The following is a 23,778-nucleotide window of genomic DNA, read 5'->3' on the forward strand; positions in this document are numbered from 1 at the left end:
AAGTGATTCGGACCTAAAGATCGTTATTTTTCTTGCCTTTCCTATTCGTAAGAATCCTATGCCTTCATTTTCTGGACAAGGTTTATGAACTTGTCCTTAAACATGGACATGTGGCAAAAGGAACAAAAACGGCCAAACGGCAAAATTTCTTGCCAGAAATTTATCGGAAAAAGACATCTTTTCTTCCTTTCACTGAAGATTTGGTATCTTAAGATTTGTTTTGCTTAGTTACTGTTCTGAACGTTTTGAGAAACTATTGGTTATTTTTGTGAAAAGTTTGGAAGAGGAGGGTACTTGGATGTATTTTGAGTTATGTAATGAAATCCATTTTCTGAAACGATATGGCATTTGGGAATGGACATCTGTTTGAACACGGGCTCATTTCTGCACATTGAGGTGCCAACCAGTTAAGAATAAGCTAGAAAATTTTTACAACTTTTTATTCCATTTATAAACTGATCTGACTTAATTCACACAACATGGCCGCATGTTTTCACACAATTCATTACTTGTCTTGCTGAGTATTTTAGGCTGTTAAATCACGATAGAACTTGTATTTTGATATAGAGTGGATCACAGAGGCTGTTTTCATAGTAGGAACAGTGGCAGTGATTTCACTTACAAAGACCACGTCATGGAGAATGATGCGTTAGGTACCGCCAGCTTCCAGTTAACCGCACCAACAGACCAGAACAAACCATGTGCTTTCATTACCACCTGACACCTTATACGAGTAGTCACATCAAATAGGAAGAGGGCTACAAGTCTGCGTGTCTGCTCCTGGGAGCAGCAGGCATGACCTTATCCACATCAGCAGTTCCCTCAGGAGATTCACGGGTCACACTGTTTTCCTTGTGATACCATAATCTGCCTTTTTACTCTAATTCTCTTGTGTATCTTGGTACCCTAAAACAATAAATAATAATCAAATCGTGTATTAAAAGGTGAGAATCATTGTGATTTCCTTTTCCTCTTGCCAGTTAGTTGCCAAGTAAGTGTTTATTCGGTTTTTAGATTGAGGTCCTATTAAGGTTCTAGCCACGTTAAGTGCCAAAAATTTAACCAAAGAGAAGTGTGATTGAGAAGGAAGCTAGATGGTGGTCAAAAAGTATGCATGTAAGAGACTGAGGGTCCAAATGTATTGAGCATTCATTTAACAGTGATGTGTCGAGCACCTACTGTGTCCCAGACACTGTTCTAGTCACTGGAGATAATGTAGTAAGCAAAAGAGACCACCATTTCTGTCCTCAGGAGCTTCCGTTCTTGAGAGGGGAGACAGACAGTTACGGGATAAGTAAATAAACACAGAGTTTGTAAATGGTGACAAATGCTATAGAGAAAAATAAAACGAGGAAAGGATATGGAAGGTTAGGGACAATGCAAATTCTAGTAAGATGGTCAGGAAAAGCCTCACTGGGAGGAGGTGAGGGAAGAAGGTCTCGGGCTTTGGAAACGGTCTGTGCAGAGGCCTTGTGGGAGCAGGATGGCATCTTAGGGAGACAGCAGGGAGTCAGCAGCTGAGTGGCGAGTGAACAGGGAAGAGGCAGCAGATGAGGGCAGAATGGCAATGTGGATTGTGTCAGGCCTTGCAGGCCATTGTTGCGGACATTGCAGGACATTGTTGCGCAGCCTCTGTCTGCGTGAGTTGGGAGGGATCTCATAGTGACTTCACTCTCCAACATCTCGTTATCGTCCATAATTAGTATTTTTGTCCGGGAGCCATTCCTTCTCAAACCACCTGTCAGTAGTTAGAAGCTTAAATGTAAATGTTCTTAAATCTTTTTGTTTGGAAATAAGATTTATATTTTCACCAGCCTTCAAACTAAAGTTATACGAAAGTCAATTGCTATGTCCCTAAAAATGTATAATCTCTAGTTTTGTACATTATAAGATGATGTACCCCTTCATGGAAAAAGAGCTGTTCTGCATGCTTTATGTTGCCGCAATAATTTTTACTTCGGCTATTGTATCAAGTGCATGTATCTTATGCATGCACTGTGCATGTATCTTATGCTTGTTTATGCTGCTGCTGCCAATTGTACTTGCCCTGCTTCGTTTCTGAGGTATAAAAATCGATTTCTAAAAGTGGTTTCCCGCAGCTAAAACTCTGTGGTGTTTTGTTTTTGATTAGCATCTTCCAAAGTACTAAAGAGCATGTGTGAGAATTTCTACAAGTATTCAAAGCCCAAGAAAATTCGGGTATGTGTTGGAACCTGGAACGTGAATGGTGGGAAGCAGTTTCGCAGCATAGCTTTTAAGAATCAGACGCTCACCGACTGGCTTCTTGACGCGCCCAAGTTAGCTGGCATCCAGGAGTTTCAAGGTTTGCTTTTTGTAACAGGGACTCACCTAATAAATCCTGTGACTTACTAATCTATCAAACAAATGTAACACTTCATAATATGCCTTACTCTCAAAAGGAAACTTGGCTTTATAAGTATGAAGGCCAGACCTTTAAAGGTAACTACACAAGGAAGAAAAACTAGTTCTGTTTTTATTCTTTTAAACTGACACACAGCAAGCTTATTTTGTGAGTGATAATTTTTTAAACCTAGTATGTTCCATTTTTCAAATCTAGTTCGCTGTTTAACTAAGCAGGTAAGAAATATTCAGGGTAGATTAAGAAAAATCTTTCAAAACTTGTTGTAACACGTGTTGGCACTTGATAATTTAGCGGTACGGATTTTTCCTTATAAAACCTTGGTCGTCATTCGGCCACCAAGCTCTTAACAGCCCGGACCAAGCACTGAGCTGATGATGCTTTTAAGATTTTAATTAGGATTATGAACGTGGGGCCTTCTTCTTTGTTTTAAAGTCACTTTGAATTCCTTTCTAAAATAGTACACATCTAGCATGTATCATGAATAAAAGCGAAGTGCAGGGGTACCTGGGTGACCCAGTCAGTTAAGCATCTTGACTCTTGATTTCAGCCCGGGTCATGATCTCATGGTTTGTGAGCCCACGTTGAGCTCTCCCCAGTCAGTGCTGTCTTCTCTCTCGCTCTCAAAAATAAATAAACTTAAAAAAAAAAGTGCATAGGAAAAAATGTGAGATGCAGATTTTCTTTTTTTAGTTATCTCTAATCAGTCACATCTCAGACTCTAAGGTTTTCCCCAGACTTTTATTGAAATGATCTTTTTCACTTACATTGAACCTACCTTGAAATTATAGTTGTTGTTGTAGTAGTGATAATATTAGAGTAGCAGCTAACACTACAGTTCCTAAGTACATCTATTCATTTATTTCCTGTAACAGACCTACTGCACAGACACTATTATTATTCCAATTCCACAGATGAGGAAACTGAGTCACAGTAAGGGAGGCAACCTGCCCAGGCTCACGCAGCCTGGTTGGTAATGGCAAGTCAGGATTTGAACTCAGGCAGTTTGGGTCCAGCATCACTGGGTCACACTGTGGCTTGTCTGGGAATTTGGGCAAGTTGCTTAGGTTCTCCAAAGCCTCAGTGTCTTGTCTGTACTAAAGGGTAAAAATAATCTGTCTTCTAAAGTGCGTGGTAAACGAGTTGATGCATGTATAATCCTTGCATGTAATAGCAGTCCATAAATATTTTTGTTATTTTTCTCAGTCTAATACTATTTATAGGCCCTTTCTAGCTACTTCTCCTTTCCGAGTCCTTGGCCACCCAAGTCCCCCTGGGCCGCTTGTCTCAAGTAGCTTCTGTTCTCTTTTCGTCCTTGTCTATTAGGAGAGAGCTAATGGCTGGAACAGAGGGGTACATCTTAACCCCTGGATCTCTTTTAATTTTCTTGGATTCTTCCACGTAGGACATAGTAAAAAGGTCAAGCCTGTAGTTTCCAAATTTGAATGTGAAAATTCCTGTGTGTTACCTTTTAATTGGAGATGATTTCTCAGTCACTTTGTGCCTTTTCTGAAGAATTCCTTTACTCCCCCTTTTATTCTCTTCAGCTTTTGCAAAGTGGCTTGCTTCTCTGATGCCCATGTGCAGTTTAGCAAGAGTTCTTTCAAAACGATTTCTGAAAGGACTTAAGGATCTTCAGAAATAACAGTCTTAAAGAAGAAAACTTAGGAGGCCTGAATGGAAGCTAAATTTAAAGTAATTTTGTCCCATTCGTTGGTTTTGCCTACAATTTGAAGTTGGTTAAACATAAAACACAGAAATGGACTTTATGAGGTCTGGCATTGATCTTAGTTGGACTGGGTGGGGGCGGGTGCCGTTTGACTAAAGCTATATTTTTAACAGTTTTTCTTGGATGCTTAATTGTAGATAAAAGAAGTAAGCCAACTGATATATTCGCAATTGGTTTTGAAGAAATGGTAGAGTTGAATGCTGGAAACATTGTGAATGCAAGGTAAGCCGGTAAGGTCATTTTCTAGTTGAGGGACATGGAAGGCAGATAACTAAGTACTTGTTACAAAGATAGATTGGGATAATATATGTAAAGGTGCTTTTTAAACTGTAAAATAGAATTCTCAACCTCTCTGGTCTTAGGATCTTTCTACACTCTTAAAAATGTTGAAAATCTTAAAGAATTTTTGTTCATGTGGGTTATATCTCTAGATAGTACATTAGAAATTTAAAACTGAAAATTTCAAAACATTTAATTCTTTAAAAAACAATAAGCCTATTACATGTTAGCATAAATAATACATTTTTTTCCTGAAAAGTAGTTATTTTCCAAAACAAAAGTGTCCTGAGAAAGTTGGCTTTGAGTGTAGTTTTGCACATCTTTTCATTTCTGGCTTAAAACAACTGAATTCTCACATCTACTTCTGTATTAGTCAGTTACAATGTGTTGTTTTGCTTGAAGTAGATGAAGAAAATCACATAAATAACGTAGTTGGAAATGGAAAGAATTTTATAGCCTTTTGAGATTTCTTCTCTGATACTACACCAAAGCTCAACAAACAGTTCCTTAAAGGTTAGTTCAGGAATCTGGACTAACCTTATGGAATCTGAAACCATAGCAATGAACTATTTGTGCTCTATTATACAAGAATTCATTGGTCTATTTTTTTATCCTTGCATGATTTTGAAACATCATGTATTGGTCATTTTGAAAATATTAGTTCACTGAGTTATGTCGATCTTCCAAATCTTGGCACGTTTCATTATATCAATGCATGATATTGATTAGCCTCATTACTGATCTCATCAGCAAATTCTTCAAATGTTTGGAAGCTATTAAGTTCTCAGTAGCAGATACACATTTTCCAAAATTTTCATTTTGCTTTTCCAAATAATCATTGGAAATAAATACTATTGGTTGTTTCCCTTAAAAGGCAGGTTCATTTAAAAAAATGTTTGTCGGATAACCCAAGTCTGAAGAACCATAGTCTGTCTGTCATTAGTCCTTTCAAATAAAAATGGTTTTCCGTGAAAAATGGTAGCAGTTCAGCTCTCTGCTCAAACAACCAAGTGCTTCTCCAAACATCACACTTCAATATGAGGCAGAATGGGCCTTGTGCATATTTCCTGTTCATCACAGATATGACTTAAGGATTGAGCTTTGATCGGATTAATGACATTTAGAAAACGATTAATAACATTTCCTGCTTCAACAGAGATGTTCTTATGTGAAATGGCATTTTTTTTAACTCCTAGTACATGGCGGTAAAGACTAATGAATCATCCTAGCACAGTTCGGTGCTGGATTCATGTGAAGACGTCAGCCATTTTACTCATTGTTACTTTTGCACCATTGTGCAAATATCCATCCACATCGTGAAAAAGGCAAAAAAAGGTCTTAGTATTATAAAGATAGGTTTGACCTCATGGGTTTGGGGGAGTCCCAGAGGTGTTCCCAGACCACACTTTGAGAACTGCTGTTCTGAAGCCTTATTACAAATGCAAATTACTTAAATGGAACTTAAAGCTTAAGTGTTTTATTTTAAGAAAGTATGCTTGCTTTTAAAGTTGAGCAATTGCCCATCTTTGGTGACATTTTTAAAAAGATTTTCAGAGTAAAATTATGAGCTGAAATAGTATGAGATAGTCATCGATCTTGCAAATGACATTTTTTCCCCTAGCTTTATTTTTTTAATTTTTTTTTTAAATCTTTATTTATTTTTGAGAGAGAGACAGCATGTGAGCAGGGAGGAGCAGAGAGAGAGAGGGAGACACAGAATCCGAAGCAGGTTCCAGGCTCTGAGCTGTCAGCACAGAGCCCGACGTGGGGCTCAAACCCACGAATTGTGAAATCACGACCCTCATGAGCCAAGGTCGGATGCTTAACCGACCGAGCCACTCAGGCTCCCCTTTCCTTAGCTTTAAGTAAGTAACATTCACTCAGGGAAGTAGAAGAGAAACACAACTGCATTCATTTTGCTGATTTGAATCTCTTTCCTGAAAATACACATTCAGGTTTTAAAATAGAGCGTACTCTTATTGTTCCTGGTACCAAATTGTTCAATTGATTATCTGTCTAGAGTTTAATCAAATTATTCCTTAGTAAACTGGTGATTATTTCATTTCTTTAACCAGTATCTGTTGAGCACCTACTCGAGGTGCTAAAGATACATTAATGAATAAAACAAAAATCCCTACCTTCATGAACCTTCTATTCTAGCTGAAGAGACAGATGATAAACAGTAATTGTAATATGTAAATTACCGGCATGCCTCGGAGATACTGTGGGTTCAGTTCCAGACCACTGCAGTCAAGCAGATATGGCAACAAATCTAGTCAAATGACGTTTTTGGCTTCTCCGTGCATACAAAAGTTAAGATTACCCTATAACAGACTGTGCAATAATAACATTATGTGTAATAGACAATGTACACATCTTAAGTAAAAAGTACTTCACTGCTAAAAAATGCTAATCATCATATGAGCTTCCAGCTGGTCATAATCATTGACCGCAGATCACTGTAACAAATATAATGAAAATGAAAAAGTGTGAAACGTTATTAGAATTATCAGAATGTGATATGGAGACATGAAGTAAGCAAGTGCTATTGGAAAAATGACACTGATAGGCCTGCTTGACACAGGGTTGCCACAGAGCCTCAGTCTGTCAAAAACAGAGTATCTGGGAAGCATAAGCAAGCAAATCACAATAAGACAAGGTATGCTTGTATGTGGTGTGATAGAAGACGGTAAATGGACCAGAAAATAAACAGAGGTAGAGGGCATCAGGCACGTGGAGTTGCGGGGCTGGGGGGCGGCTTGAATGAATGATCAGGGTAGGGTTCACTAGAAGATGACCTGAGAAGTAAGCTGGATAAGGAGATGAAAAGCCATCATTCTCTTTTCAGAATCCGAGTTGCGGTGGGGGGATTCTGGTAGGTAGAGAATCCATGTGCTGGCTTTGTATTTTGGAGGTGGTGTGGCGGTGTTAGATTAGATAAATGGGCGTGGTGTCATGTTCAGGCTTACCACTTATCGTGTGTGACCTGGAACTATGAGAGACACTCTTTGGCTCTTCTTTAGAGTTTCTTGGGGGTTCTTCAGAGGCTCAAACTTACTACACTGAAAATTTATAAAGACTTCAGCATTTATGCTACCTTCTTTGTATGAACTGTATTTCAGAGAAAATAGTTGAGAAAAATTCTTTATAGAGGAATTCTAACTTAACTACAAATGCCTATGGAATGCTGAAATTATAACATCAACATCACGCAACCCCTGATGAAATAATGGCAATGATCGGTAGATGCTAAAACCTTAGAAGGATTAACGGGGGGACTTTTCATTATAAAGACTTGATTAGAGGGGCACCTGGATGGCTCAGTTGGTTAAGCGTCCGACTTCGGCTTGGGTCATGATCTCACAGTTGGTGAGTTCAGGCCCCATGTCGGGCTTTGTGCTGACACCTAGGAGCCTGGAGCCTGTTCCAGATTCTGTGTCTCCCTCTCTCTCTCTGCCCCTCCCCCATTTGCACTCTCTCTCTCTCAAAAATAAGTAAACATTAAAAAAAAAAAAGAGTTGATTAGATTGCCACAGTCTGAACAGTGGATCCCTTGTCACAGCACAGAGATTATGTACTTCTGCTTTGATGCAAGTCTGACTGCACTAACCATGAGGTTATTTTTGCCAAAACAAATAAATAAATCTAAATGAGTTTCTTAAGCTTCTGCATTAACCAGTGTAAAGTAAATATGAGAGTTAGAGGGACAAGTGAAGATACTATGAAGACACATCCATCAAATCCAGACTGTTGAACATTTTACGGCAAATGGCCCAACTTCTTTAAAAAATAAATAGTATTTGAAAGGGGATGAGGTGGGGAGGGTTGAGGGACTATTAAAGATTCAAGAGATATAACAAGCAAATGCAATGTGTGGGCCCTATATGGATCCTCTTTTAAATAAATCAACCACGAGAAGACATTTTTTTAGATAATTAGGGAAATTTAAATACGAACTGATAGTGTTAAGGAATTGTGTGATGATGACATCGTGATTATGTGAAAATAAAAATGCCCATTACTTTAGATGATGTGTAGTGAAGTATGTATGGGTGAAATGGCGTGTGTCTTGGGATTTGGTTTAACATATTCTAGGTCCACGCATGCGCGCGCGCGCACACACACACACAATGTGGGGGAGGGGGTTGGAAGAAAAAAATGGCAAAATGTTGATAATTGTTGAAGCTAGGTAATAGGTAGAGGAAAAAGTACAGCTTGAGATTACTCACATGGTGAGCACTCGTTTCATAAGTAAGCTCAGGTTTTCTTTGTGAAAGAGTAATAGACTTGGAAGTGTGGCGATCTTTTGGCTAAATTTCAGGCTTTTCTTTTTAAAGGAAACAAAAACAGCTTACATAAAGATGTCAGTGTTGGTGTGGATTTCGGGACTGTTGGTAGAATTACTAAATCTGGGTATATAAAGATGTAATTGACAGTTGTCTTGTAAAATAGGCTATTTTGTCCTTATCTTTTAAAAGATTCCCTTTGTAATGTTTTCTGGTAGCACAACAAACCAAAAGCTCTGGGCTGTGGAACTGCAGAAGACCATCTCCAGAGACAACAAGTATGTGCTGCTGGCTTCTGAGCAGTTGGTGGGCGTCTGCCTGTTTGTTTTTATCAGACCCCAACACGCTCCCTTCATCAGGTCAGTGACCAGGGCGCTGTACGCAGGCTCTTTCCCACCCTCGAGTAGCCAGAAAAAGACCTGGAATGTGTGTTGCTTCAGAGAAACAATTACTCACGCATCTTGTTCTTAAATGTGTTTTTGATGAAAGAGTCACCGGTCATTCCGTCACACCGTCTCACAGCCTTGTCCTTGAACTACAGCTGTACGTTTGTGTCCTAGACCTTCCTAATGTCTTATGCGCACAGAACTGTGTTGGCAGCTCAGATCTTGGACTCAGAGTCCTTTGTTTTAAAGGGACGTTGCGGTCGACACCGTGAAGACCGGAATGGGAGGCGCCACTGGAAACAAGGGGGCCGTTGCGATACGGATGCTGCTGCATACAACCAGCCTCTGCTTCGTCTGTAGCCACTTTGCTGCGGGCCAGTCCCAAGTCAAAGAAAGAAACGAAGATTTTGTAGAAATAGCGCGGAAGTTGAGTTTTCCAATGGTGAGCTCATACTGCTTGTTCTTGAAGATGAAGCTACAAAGTGCACTTTAACTTGCTCCAAATTCTCTGTCAGCTTTTGAAAATTTAAGATACTTCTTAGAAACATCAACGATTTTCACCTACATAGATGCTTCATGTGTTCTTAGTCTGGGGTCAGATAAACAGGGCCTGGCTGGCGGGGGCGGGGGAACGGCGAGCGTATCTGAGGCAAAGAAATAGTGGTAAAACACATGTTTCATATTGACCGTTTAGATCTAAAATGCTTCTCCTTGCCTCCAGGGAAGGATGCTGTTTTCCCACGACTACGTATTTTGGTGTGGTGATTTCAACTATCGCATTGATCTCCCTAATGAAGAAGTGAAAGAGCTCATAAGACAGCAAAATTGGGATTCTCTTATAGCAGGAGATCAGCTTATCAATCAGAAAAATGCTGGACAGGTATACACATACTTAAGATACTTGCGTTGAGAAGAAGGGGATCTTTTGTTATGAAACATGCTTTCCTTAATCACAGTGTTGCCTTTTTTAAAATCCCTTGGAGTCTATACTTAACTACATATCTCTAGTTTAATAGATATAGAATTACTTTTCCTTAAAGACAAAAGAAAAAAGGAAGATTCATAATAACTCCCAGGAGGAAAAATATATTAAGTCTCTGTAAGACTCACTTTTGTTTTTTTTAAATGTTTATTTATTTTCGAGAGAGAGAGATGGGATAGAGTGCAAGCAGGGGAGGGGTAGGAAGAGAGGAAGACACAGAATCTGAAGCAGGCCCAGAGCCGTTGGCACAGAGCCTGACGTGGGGCTCGAACTCAGGAACCACAAGATCTTGACCTGAGGTGAAGTCAGACGCTTAACCGACTGAGCCACCCAGGCGCCCCAAGACTCTCTTTCGAGTAGAAGAGAATACATTTTTGATTCTTTCTTTTTGAGTAATAGTGAATTTAGAATCTTAGTCTTCAAAGCTACTGTTTTTTTAATGTTTATTTATTTTGATAGTGAGAGAGAGAGAATGAGCAGGGGAGGGACAGAGAGAGAGGGAGACAGAATCTGAAGCAGGCTCCAGGCCCTGAGCTGTCCGCACAGAGCCCGACGTGGGGCTCGAACTCACAGACAGCAAGATCATGACTTGAGCCAAAGTCAGACACCCAACCGACTGAACCACCCAGGCACCCAATATTTTTTTTTAAGTAAGAGGTGATTAAGGCCACTTGATATCATGCCTTCGTGATCATCTGACTTAAATTCTAACACTTTGGGCCCCACTTCACATTTTAGGCCTTATTGCCTCATTTGAGAATAAGACATCAGACTATATATATGATTTCTAAAATCTGTCATAGTTTTGGTTTTTGTAGCTTAAAGGTCTGGTAGAGTTCCCTTATTCACATTTTTGTACTTTGCTTAATCAGAGGTCAAACAAGTGGCATGAACAAGTCCCAGGTTATTTTTTCTTACCATTTGTTCCATTCAGTTAGAAGTGTTCATCTGATGGACACAGATTTTGTGTGAATCTCCAGCATATAGTAGACATGTAGTGAATGGCTGCCTGAATGAAAACAGAACTTTTTTTCTAACAACTTACTTTATATGTTTATTTTAGATTTTTAGAGGATTTTTAGAAGGAAAAGTTACCTTTGCTCCAACATACAAATACGATTTGTTTTCTGACGACTATGACACCAGTGAAAAGTGCCGCACCCCTGCGTGGACAGACCGTGTCCTCTGGAGAAGAAGGAAATGGCCTTTTGATAGATCAGGTTGGGAAATGGACTTCTTCATTTAAATGAGCTAATGCAAATTTTATGAGGAAGAAGGGAATGATATAAATATCAAGGGAGGAGGGCTGTTTTTTTTTTCAACAAAGGTTTGCTAGAATAGAATAAATAAAATTTAAATATAAAACAGTTTTTAAAATATTCTCAGACTTGCTTATAATAATTTAATTTTTTAGTGTATTTTCTTTCCATAATTCCATATAAAGAGAAGTGAGGAAATTTCATTTTTACGAAATTTCAATGAAAATTTCAATTGAGTGCTAACGAAGGTTTTTAATTTGAATAACCAATATGGATTGTAAATATTACGAACTGCTACTTGTCTGTTGAATTACTTATGAAACACTATTTGCTTTTAAGTACTCTCAGAAATAAAGCCTTATCTTAATTTTTACTAAGTAAAGCATAAAGTGATAATTCAACCAAAACACCTTTCTAACTTAAAGGTATCTGGACTTCCTGCCGATTAACAAGTGTATCAGGGATCCCAGCCTCAGACAACTGAAGCCAGTAAAGCGAAGAAGCTTGCTCCTTGCTCCCCATGATCTGTCACGCGCCTGTGGTTTTATTTTTGTTTTTGTTTCATTCTGACTGCAGCTGAAGATTTAGATCTTCTAAATGCTAGTTTTCAAGATGGAAGCAAAATCCTCTACACGTGGACTCCTGGCACTTTGCTGCACTACGGAAGAGCCGAGCTAAAGACTTCTGACCACAGGTTTAAACAGTCTTGGTATTTCTAACCGTGCTTAAAATTTACTTGAAATCCATCCTTTAGTAAACATTTCTAACACATCCATCTCCCTTTATGCCTTAAGGCCTGTCGTTGCCCTGATTGATCTAGATATATTTGAAGTTGAAGCCGAAGAGAGGCAAAACATTTATAAAGAGGTGATTGCAGTTCAAGGTCCACCAGATGGGACAGTATTGGTCTCAATCAAAAGTTCTGTCCCAGAAAATAACTTTTTCGATGATGCTTTGATCGATGAGCTTCTGCAGCAGTTCACAGATTTTGGTGAAGTTATACTCATAAGGTGAGTAAAATATTTATTGTCCAAAAGCAGCTCATGACTCATAGATGTTTTCTACATTAGAAATCACCTTTCTATTGTTTGAACAGCATTTGAGTACAGTAGACCCTTGAATAATGTGGGAGTTAGGCACACTGACCGCCATGCAGTCCAAAATCCACTTAGAAGCTTTGAGTCCCCAAAGACTACCAATAGCCTACTGTTGACTAGAAGCCTTACCAATAATGGAAACCGTCAACTAACACATATCTTATGTGGTATATGTCTTCTATACTTACAATAAAGTCAGCTAGAGGAAGGACAATGGCGTTATGAAGTCATAAGCAAGAAGACATACATTTACGGTACTGTACTGTGTCGAGAAAAATCCATGTATAAGGTGACCTGTGCAGTTCAAAACTGTGTTGTCTGAGGGTCAACTGTATTTTTATTTCCAAATTACAGGAAAGTCATACTATAGAAATGTTATTTCAAAGAGTTCATAGGTTTTGAAACTGAATTACGTTTATAGAGTTTAAAGCTGAATAGTGAAAGTTTTTATGAACAATTGATGAACAAAAAATATGTGCACTTTGGGACGCCTGGGTGGCTTAGTTGGTTAAGCGTCTGACATTGGCTCAGGTCATGATCTCACAGTTGGTGAGTTCGAGCCCCGCATCGGGCTCCGCGCTGACAGCTCAGAGCCTGGATCCTGCTTCAAATTCTGTGTCTCCCTCTCTCTCTTCCCTTTCCCCATTCACACTCTCTCTCTCTGTGTCTCTCAAAACTGAATAAACATTTAAAAAAAATTTTTTTTAACATTTATTTATTTTTGAGACAGAGAGAGACAGAGCATGAGCAGGGGAGGGTCAGAGAGAGAGGGAGACACAGAATCCGAAACAGGCTCCAGGCTCTGAGCTGTCAGCCCGGAGCCTGATGCGGGGCTTGAACTCACAGACCGCGAGATCATGACCTGAGCCGAAGTCCGACGCTTAACCGACTGAGCCACCCATGTGCCCCTAAATTTTTTTTTTTTAAATATGTGCACATTTAGGTGTGGTTATATATATCATACAATGTATAACAAAGCCCTATGGCAAAATGAAGCTGTGATCACTGTTTTATTTTACATATATATATATATATTTTTTCAATGTTTACTTATTTTTGAGAGAGAGAGAGAGAAGAGAATGAGAATGAGCCACGGGTGGAACAGACAGACAGGGAGACACAGAATCAGAAGCAGGCTCCAGGCTGAGCTGTCAGCACAGAGCCCGACTCAGGGCTCAAACCCACAAACCGTGAGATCATGACCTGAGCCAATGGCGGATGCCCCACTGACTGAGCCACCCAGGCGCCCCACACTGTTTTATTTTTTTAAGGAGAGTTAGGAGTAAAGCAGAGTGACTTTTCCTCCCTTAGTTTAAGAAATTTGATGTTTTAAGTAATTTTAAGTACATTTGATTTCCAACTAACAGAGAAGGCAGCACAATCAGATCAGTCAGGAGTCATCCAGTCCAGTCTTCGTTTCTATTATTGACTTACCCATCTGCCTTTTGCAGAACCAGATGCTTCTTCCCTTGTTTAAAAAACATGTTCTTTCCCAAGTGTCCAGCAGTTCTGAAAGACTGCGTGTGTTTGAATTTCATACAGAAGGGACTTGACTCCTTTCTGTGCTTTGCATCTACTCAGTTAGGTATGTTTTGTAGATATTTGGTGGACACATCTCTGTACTGGGTGGCCTAGTCCACAGATTGAAGATAGTGTGCTTCTGTAGAGCAAGAAGCATGCGGAAGAAACCTGGAGTCCTTTCAGAGAGTAAATGAGCAGATACAGAAGAAATTGCATTTATATTTCCCTCAGATCTTCTAACAAAGATCTACCCCAAAGCTTTAAAACAAAACAAAAAAATTTCTAAAATCCTAAGGCATTCGGAAGTATATAGTGAAATCTCCAGATTTACAGACGACAGAAAGCTTGGCCAAGTATAGAAAGCCAAGTTACCAGGAGCCTGATGTGGGCAGCCTAGGAGCAGGTAAGTGTCCTCGTGAGCAAATGCAAATTATGGAACTGGGCTAGAGAGAATAAAGGGTGAAGGACTCTGAGACAGGAAAAGGACCTGTCTTTATAATTCAGTCTTGAAGCGGGGCGTCTGGGTGGCTCAGTCAATTGAGCATCCGACTTCGGCTCAGGTCATGATCTCACGGTCTGAGTTTGAGCCCTGTGTCCAGCTCTATGCTGACAGCTGGGAGCCTGGAGCCTGCTTCGGATTCTGTGTCTTCCTCACTCTCTGCCCCTCCCCCGCTCATGCTCTGTCTCCCTCTCTGTCAAAAATCAATTAACATTAAAGAAAAAACAGTCTTGAAGGAACTTGGTGTTAAATTGGAGCCAGAAGCTTTCCCCAAAGTGCTTGTCATCTTTAGAAAAAGTATTGGTAACAAAACAAGGTATTACCCTAACATTATAAAACCATGCATGCCTCCACAGGTGGAATATTCTGGTTGTCACATACCTTCAGGCAACCAAATTAGAATAGAAAAAGCAGACAATGGAAGTAAACAAGGAGAGGACTACTGTCGCCAGTAAGGCTAAATTGATCATTACCTTTTGTTCTAGAATAAGACTATGGTTTAGGAGTGACTGAAGTCCTTTATATGTAAATAAGACATTCCCTGGAAATGTGAATAGGACAAATTTAGGTATTTATATTAATTGGGGGGAAAATCTAGAAGTTTTTACCCTAGTGGGTGAAAATAGGAAGAAAATGCAGCTTCTCAAAGACCTACCTATACATATGTGTGTGTGTGTATGTATATATACATATATACATACGTATATATATATACACACACATATATATACACACACATATATATATACACACACATGGATATTATATATACATGGATATTAAAACCAAAATCTCTTGTTAAGTTAAACATCCATAAGGAACACATTGCTAATTAAGGGTAGGATCAAGAAATTAGCACTGCCATATGACCACAAATGCTTTGGTACCACTATCAAAAAACAAACACAGTAGACGCCCCCCCCCCCCCCATCCATGGTTTCGGTTACCTGAGGTCAGCTGTGGTCTGGAGGCAGATGACCCTCCTCCTGATGGAGCATCAGAAGGTCACTAGTAGCCTCATGTTACATGACAGTGCCTACATCACTCACCTCACTTCATCTCATCATGCAGGCATTTTATCATCTCCCATCCTCACAAGATAAAGGGTGAGGACAGTACAATAAGATATTTTGAGAGAGAGACCACATTCACATAACTTTTATTACAGTATTTTGTTACGATTGTTCTATTTTATTCATGTTGTTAATTTCTCACTGTGCCTGATTTATAAGTTAAACTTTATTGTAGGTATGTAGGTAGAGGAAAAAACAGTATGGATAGGGTTTGGTACAATCTGCAGTTGCAGACATCCTTTGGGGGTCTTGGAATGTATCTTCCATGGATAAGGAAGGGGGGGGCTATTGTAAATGTTTGGAGTCGGGGGGACTAGTGCAGCATAAGCGCAACCTTATAGTAGTGATTTTAACCTTTGGAGGAGAGATCTTCTCCATTGCCAACAGCATGAAAAAGATCCCCTTCATAGTATTTAGATAGGAATGATGTTCTGTGTCTTTCGAATGGTGGCATCTTGCAGCTTAGTAACTTAACATGCCACAGAAATTGAGTCACTTATCTTGGTCATATTTGGGTGATTGTAGAAATCTGTAGAAATCAGGCCTCTGATTTAAACAGGATAAAGTACTTGTTCCTATTTCTCTTTTTAGCCTCTTCCTCTTAATATCCATAAGCCATGCTTTTGAATCCTAGCGTGTGTGTGCATGCACGCACGTGTGTACGTGCACATATTTTCCCCTCATCTTTGAAAAATCTGCAGGAATTTCTGATCTTGATTTGTATAATCGGGGAGTAGTCCAATGTGTAAAATTGTTTCTATAAATAAGACTGATAATGTTTTTCTTTTACTCTTTTTTGTGCGATAACATTATTACATGTCAGTGATCGTCTTAATTCAGAACTTACTCTAATGTCCTTTTAGTTTTTTTTCTTTTTGGGGGCTTTCTATTTCAAAATTGCAAACTTAGAGTCATAGCAAAGGCCATTGAAGTCCCAAGAGAGTAAATGGCTGTCCCCTGCATAAAGACAAGGACCATAATACCCTAAGGCACTCTGGGGCCAATCAGATATGTGTATTTTAATGACAACTCCCCATCTTCTTTCTTGGTCAAAGGAAATTTGCTTCAGAGGTGTCATGGAGACCTTGAAAATACATGGTGCTGGACTCTGGGGTCAGGAGATTTGTATTCTAGCCCTGTAACGGAGTCTCCTTGTGGAGTGGCTTTGAACAAGCCACTTTTAACCTCTGGCCCTTTTTGCCTTGTGAGTGAAATGAAGGATTAGATTAGCAGGATCACAAATGGAGGGCCACAGGGCCCTTCTTCTGACAGGCTGTTTTATTAGCATAGTATTTGAAAGAAATTTGAATTTCAAAGCTTTGAGAGGCAGAGTGCCCTCTCCAGGCCACCAGTGGCTCTACTGCTCTCCCTGTTGTGTTTTACTTCCTGGCCTCCATAGGCCTTTGTTAATCAATAGTCATTGGGCTGGTTGTTGGACTAATTATATCTAAGGTATTAATTATTTTTTGTTGTTTATGTTTCTCTTTCTTGAAGATTTGTAGAAGACAAAATGTGGGTTACATTTTTGGAGGGAAGCTCTGCCTTGAGTGTTCTGAACCTAAATGGTAAAGAGGTAGGTAGCATTTGTTGATTGTAAGCCATTTTGAAATTCTGTATCCAAAGATTATAATTTTATAGCCATGCAGCAGGATTATCTAGATGTATTTCCAGTGCAGAACTATAGAAGACCTTATGGTGTGCTTTAATATTTATTATTTAGACTAGGTTTCTGACCAGCTTGGAATTATTTTGGTCCTCCCTAAAGATACTAACAATTGGTAACAGACTAAGAAGAAAATATGTTTACCACCCAACTTGGTTTTTATTATATAGAAATTTTGTTAAGTGGAATAGATATTCTGGCTCATTCATAGTAGGAAAGATTTCTATTGAATGAAGAAAATGCCTTATTTATAAGAAAACAAGGGAGGAAGGTACTCTTTATTCCTAAGAACTTATTTTCTTGGCTTGGATCATGGTACCCAGATACCTTTTTCAGGTGTAGGTAAAATAATTCCCATAGATAACAAATCCATCCCACCAAGATATTTTAGAAATTTTTAAATAGGTATTCCTAACCTGTGACTTAACATGTTACTGATGGAGGAAATTTACATCAATTTGGCCCGGAATAGTTTTATTTCCATAAAGTGCTGTATCTTTCAGTTTTTTCTGAATGCTTTTAGACACATCCTGTTTCTAACTATACGATCACTAGACAGGATAGACTAAAATCCGGGCCTAATTTCTCCAAGAAGATTTCAGGCTGAAATAATGTTATTAGCAAAGGCAACAGACAAGAGAGTTGAAAATATCTAGCTTTCAAAAGGGCAAATTAAATATTATTACGCACTTTCCACAAACATTGTTTTTACAGAATTTTCAAAATAGTTTTGGGAAGCTAAGAGTGGGTACTTTCTAAGAATGTAACAAAGATAACTAGACTTGAGGGTGAGGGACAGGGCTGAAGAAGAGGGGAAAATATAAAACAGAGAGGGACAAAAGAAATACTCAGCAAAGGAGCAAGCTGACAAAGAAGGCCAAATTCAGAATTGCTCTTAAATATTTATACCCTTAAGGGACGAGGACACGCTTTTGAAGAGACCAAAGCTAGAGTTAAATTTAAAACTCAGTAATTTCCATACAGTTAGGACAACAAAGTTACAAGACGGACAGGAACATCTGCAGCATACACAGAAAGGGACTGAAATTTTAACGCCAAGGGAGATCTTATACACCAGGGAAAAATGGGCTAGGGACATACGCAATTCATTGAGAAAGTACTGATGACCACTAAATTAAGATAAGCAGCGATCAGAATCTTAATGGGAATGACATACTACTGGTTTTTCAGACTGTCAAAGTTAGACATGACCCAGTATCGATTGGGATGTAGACGGTGGGTAATCCGAGGCATAACAGAATTAGATCTACTCCTTCTGAAGCACAATTAGGCAGCAAGCGTCAGACTGTAACACTGCCTATATTCTCTGACACAGCAAATTTACATTTAGGAATTTATCCTCAGGGAAGGAATAACAGGATAGGCACACAAAGTTATAGTGTATACACAGGGCTTCCCTGGAATGCTGGTTTTGCTAATTAAAAGTTGGAAACAATCTGCCATTAATAAGAGTTTGTTAAATAAATTTATGTATTTGTCCATGCAACAAAATTAACGGAAAGAGTAAAAGTGACATTATTTGCTCATAAAGAAAAACGCCCATGATACAGTCTCAAGTGAAGAGGTAGTAAGAAAACAGTATTTATAACACGATCTCATTTGTGTTTGTATATGCATGTATGTGTGTACACATATATCCCACTTGTGTCGATACATACACATATGTATATATAACCTCATTGGTTTTAATATATATGCATAGATGAAGGTGAGGAGAAATTATTTTGCAATAGTAGGATTAGTGTTCTTCATTATTTCTTCCTTTATGCTTTTTTTTCTTTAACATTTATTCAGTTTTTGAGAGACAGAGAGAGACAGGGAGTAAGTGGGGGAGGGGCAGAGAGAGAGGGAGACACAGAATCGGAAGCAGGCTCCAGGTTCTGAGCTGTCAGCACAGAGCCCGATGCGGGGCTTGAACCCACCAACTGTGAGATCGTGACCTGAGCCGAAGTCGGACGCTCAACCGACTGAGCCATCCAGGCGCCCTTCCTTTATACTTTTCTGTATTTCATGATTTACTTTTGCTTGAGTGTATTACTATTACATTCAGGAAAAACAAGCAAATAGAACCCTATAAAACCTATTTCAAAAGTAATGTATATGTGGAAATTTTTTTCTCCAAGGAAGCTGAAATAATGCGACAGAAGAGGAAGCGAAGTCCTTATGAGTGGCCCACTGTTGGAGAAATTAGGCCCGGATTTTAGAGCTCTTCCATTCCAGGGAAGAATCTAGAAAAAGTAGCTAGCTTAAGTGGGGGCCAACCCACAGGATGACCTTCTTGAGTGTGTTCTTTAAAGACCTGTGAAGCCTGTTGCCAAGTTCTGGAATGGAATTGATTTAGGCTGATAAGCAAGTAAAGAAAGGATTACTAGTTTCTTAGAACGCTGACTTCAAAGCTTAGTGTGGACACTAAATTACTGTTAAAAACCACTATAGCATTCAGGCCAGCAGCTTTCAATGTCTCCATCCTGTGCCTTCAAGGAATTCTCATGTCAATAGCACTTTGGGCCAAGGAAGATCTGTACCCACAAAGGTGCCAGCTGTCTTCACAGCATGTCGGTCACAGCTACACAGTTCATTTGAAAATACCAGAAAAGTTCACTTATTTTGTATGCTCCAGAAGCTCTTTAAATGAGGAAAGTTGAAACTGTGTAGGAGAGAGCTTGCATTTTTTTTTTTTAATTTTTATTTATTTTGGAGAGAGAGAGCACGAGCGGCAGAAGGGCAGAGAGAGAGGGAGACATAGAATCCGAAGCAGGCTCCAGGCTCGGAGCCATCAGCACAGAGCCAGATGTGGGGCTTGAACTCACAAACCGTGAGATCATGACCTGAGCCGAAGTCGGATGTTTAACCGACTGAGCCACCCAGGCGCCCCTCCCCCCCCCTTTTTTTTGAGAGCTTGCATTTTAGAAAGCAGATTAGTTACATGGTATGGGTTTTCAATGAAAATGGCTTTCTAGTGCACAGCCTCTGTTTGACCAGGGAGTCTTTTTTTTTTAATTTTAGTACGTAGTTATTTATTGAGAGAGACAGAGCCTGAGCATGCGAAGCGGAGGGTCAGAGAGGGGGAGGGAGAGAATCCCAAGCAGGCTCTGCACTATAAGCTCAGAGCCCGACGCAGGGCTCGAACTCATGAACTGTGAGACCATGACCTGAGCCAAAATCAAGAGCCAGTCGCCCAACAGAATGAAGCACCTGGGCACCCCTGACCAAGGAGACTTGTGGCTGTCTGCAAGTGTTTTGAAACTATTTTTTGAATCCATCAGGACAGTGTGACTTAATCATAACGTGTTTGAGTGTTTTAGATTATACTTTTGTCTAAAAGGCACTCACTTTTATAAGAAAGGCGGAGTGCCAGTCTGTCTCTTCTGTAATTGTTTCAGGTAGGAACAGTCACTGAATATCAAAGAAAGTATGAAACTATGTAGCGAAACTGTCAGTTAATTTACATCTGGCCAGGGAAAGATACTGACTTACAGCAAAGGAAACCTGATTCTGCGTGCATCCTAGAAAAGAAGACCTTAGATTTTGCAACACAGGCTTTTAAAGGAGAAACTGGGCATGTTTATACTAGTTAAAAACTCAGTATATGTGAGACGGTGTACGTTGAATTGAGTCTAGCTGAAGTAAGCCTATACTGTTGCATAGTATAACCAGAGCAGTCACTTGTTTTCCAAGATAATTTTCATGCCAGTGAATTTTTATCTTACATCTCTTCTTACCAACTAGTTATTGGGTCGGACTATAACTATTACTTTAAAAAGTCCAGACTGGATCAAAAATCTGGAAGAAGAAATGAGTTTAGAGAAAATTAACGTTCCGTTGCCGTCATCGACAAGCTCTACCCTGCTCGGTGAAGATGCGGAGGTCACAGCAGATTTCGATATGGAAGGTTTGTTTATCGAACGCATTTCCTTCTGCACCTCTAGATAAGTGTCCTTCCCATCCGCGAAGTCTCAGTCCCCATCTCTGTCTTCTTGTAACACACAGAGCAGCATCAATTAGATTTTGTTTTGCGTCGTATTGCGTGTAGTTTGCCGGTACCTGGACTTCAAATTGCAAACGTATTTGCCCTTCTGCCATTGAAAGGATAAGATCTTTACAAGTGCTAGTTCATGTCCGTGTACGACAGGGGCACCAATTGGTATTTCTGGTGTGTGGTTTGCAACCACTAATTGCAGTTAAGGTAGAGAGGGAGAATTTCAAAGCGCGTGTTCTAACAACAGAAATGAGTTAAAAATAATGACGATAAAAGAAGGTATATTTCAAAGCAATTTTAGGAAAGATTCTCAAGGCGGCTAGGAGCACATGCATTTGAACGGACCCATATAAATGTAGCCATCTCGAATTTAGTGTTCAGTTATCTGGGCAATAGTTTCCTTAAATGTGATTAAGAAGTGCAGGTGCTTTCTAATGCTATATGCTGTATTTTTCTAGCATGTTTTCCATTAAAATGCATGCCTTAGTTTATAAAATGACAGTCTATCATACTGTGAGACCCTGTACATCTAGAGAACGCATTAAGAGTTGACCACCTTAGGAGACAATGCCAGTTTTCCCTTTTCTCTATTCATTTGTTGACTTAGTCCACACATTTATGTCATACCTTTTATGTGCCAAGTGCATACCGGGTGCTGGAAATTCAACAGATGTCAGCCTTGCCCTTCCAGAACTCCTAGCTTAGTGGCGTTACAAGTGAGCGGGTAGCGAGAATCTCGTGACAGCGATGCAGTGGCGAGCGACTCTGGGAGTTCACGGGAGAGTTGCCCAACCCGGATTTGGGAAGTTGGGAACGGTTTCCCAGAGGAATTGAAATTTAAGTTGAGAATCTAAAGACTGGGTGAGAATTAGATGAGAGAAGGTAGAGAGGGAAAACCAGGAAGAAGGGATGTGCAAGACCACAGTGGGGAAAGGCTCAAAGTTCTTCCATAAATATGCTCGTGAGGGAGTAAACAGAGAGAAAAGAAAGCAGGAGGGGAGGCAGTGGGGGTGGGACATGGATTTGGTTTCGATCGTGTCAAACTGAGGTGCCTTTGGAGCCTGCTGGGCCCACATGTAGGCTGTGGGTACCTGGGCCTGGCGCTCCAGAGAGCCCTGGGCTCACGGGGCAATTATAATGGCAGTGAAAGCCATGGCTAGTCATTAGCTTGGCCAGAAGGTCTATGTAGAGATGGGAGAAAACCAGTCCTGGGAATGAGCAGAGAAACTCAGACTTTAAGGACAGGCAGACGGCAGCTGCTCATAAAAAGAAAATGAGAAGAAACAACTAGAAATGTCAAAGACCCAAGAGGTTGGCGTAAAAATCAAGGCAAGAAATGGTAACAAAGGAGGCATAGTCAGTGGAGTCCCGTGTCACAGAGAGAGGAGGAGAAACGGGGACCACACCTTGCCCTTTGGATTTAATAACAGTGAAAGCGGCTGTTGGTGACACTCATGAGAGTACTTTCAGTGCAGTGATGAAGCCAGATGGTGGTAAATGGAGGTGTGGGTAGAAGATGAAGAAGCGGAGAGAGTGTCTGGAGACAGCTCTTTAAAGAAGCTAAGATGGGGGTGGCGGAGAGAAAAGGGCAGTTGCTCCAGGGAGATCGGGGGTCCAGGGGGTGCTGTTTGAAAGGAGAGAGGCTTGAGAATGCTTAGCGCTGATGGAAAGGGCTGATGGTGTTGGGGACCACCAGGGCAGAAGGAGTGGGGGCGCAGGTCACTGAGAAAACGGGGGAGGGGCAGAACCCCCTTTGTTTCCCCCACAAAGACCTAAGTGCAGCCACGGGATTGGACTCCAGTTTGGCAGCAGGTTGTCGAAGGGGACGGGGGTCCCATCTTAAGACTTCTCTTTCCTGTGTGAAGTGTTAAAAGTTGAGGCTATCTGCAGGCCTAGGGCAACCCGCCGTTTGGGGAAGAGTCGAGAAGTTTGCGAGATAAAGCTCCTGAGATGGAGTTCGGCGGGAGCCAGTCACAAAACCGTGGAATTGCCAGGCAGCTTTGGGATCCCAGAGGAGGCTGAAGACTGCAAATTTAATGCCACCGCAACCGTCAGCACCACGTGACCAGCAGCAGCCCAGGTGCAGCCACAGAGAGATTAGACAGTGCAAATGACAGGTGGGACAAAAGAACAGTGCATGGGGGGCGCGGGGGTGGTGGAGGTGAAGTGCCCTGGAATGTGAAGTCACCTTCAGAGGAGCAGAATCCGACAGACAGGGGCTGAAAGTAGAGGGGGCCCGAAGGCCTGGATCCTGATGAAGTCCCAAGAGGAAAGAGTAACTGAGAGCGAGAACCGGAAGGCTGGGAGCTAAGGGTCAGAATGAAGTGTCGGGAGCGGGAGCGTATTTCGGAGGCGGTGCCGCTGTGAGGGCTGTGTGTGTTTGAGCGGAGGAGAGTGGAAGGACAAGACCAAGGCATTTAGGTTGTCGCTGCGTTACCGTCGATGCGAACTTTGATGTCACCCAGAAAGGTGGTGGGACCCGACTGCCATCCCGCTCTCTGCTTAGTCCTCGATGAACGGGTTCAGGTGACCAGGAGGATGGAGGTTGGAGATCATGACAGCAAGGAGGTATACGGGGTGTTCCGTAAACTCCCGCTGGCATAGCCTCAGAGAAGTTTGTTCAG

General features: G+C 40.6%; 1 protein-coding gene across 12 annotated transcripts in view; it reads left to right on the forward strand.

Moving 5' to 3' along the window:
* Positions 1–23,778, forward strand: part of SYNJ1 (synaptojanin 1) — a 90,418-nt gene that overhangs the window by 48,668 nt on the left and 17,972 nt on the right. For all 12 annotated transcript variants that reach the window (XM_027041707.2, XM_053220618.1, XM_053220623.1 and 9 more), the window contains 10 exons: positions 2,132–2,323; positions 4,247–4,331; positions 8,893–9,033; positions 9,310–9,502; positions 9,782–9,940; positions 11,106–11,262; positions 11,878–11,995; positions 12,096–12,311; positions 16,986–17,064; positions 20,905–21,067. In XM_027041707.2, the coding sequence (XP_026897508.1) occupies positions 2,132–2,323; positions 4,247–4,331; positions 8,893–9,033; positions 9,310–9,502; positions 9,782–9,940; positions 11,106–11,262; positions 11,878–11,995; positions 12,096–12,311; positions 16,986–17,064; positions 20,905–21,067 (1,503 nt within the window). The remainder of the gene's footprint in view (positions 1–2,131; positions 2,324–4,246; positions 4,332–8,892; positions 9,034–9,309; positions 9,503–9,781; positions 9,941–11,105; positions 11,263–11,877; positions 11,996–12,095; positions 12,312–16,985; positions 17,065–20,904; positions 21,068–23,778) is intronic.

Source organism: Acinonyx jubatus, chromosome C2, assembly GCF_027475565.1.
Source record: "Acinonyx jubatus isolate Ajub_Pintada_27869175 chromosome C2, VMU_Ajub_asm_v1.0, whole genome shotgun sequence".
NCBI lineage: Eukaryota > Metazoa > Chordata > Mammalia > Carnivora > Felidae > Acinonyx > Acinonyx jubatus.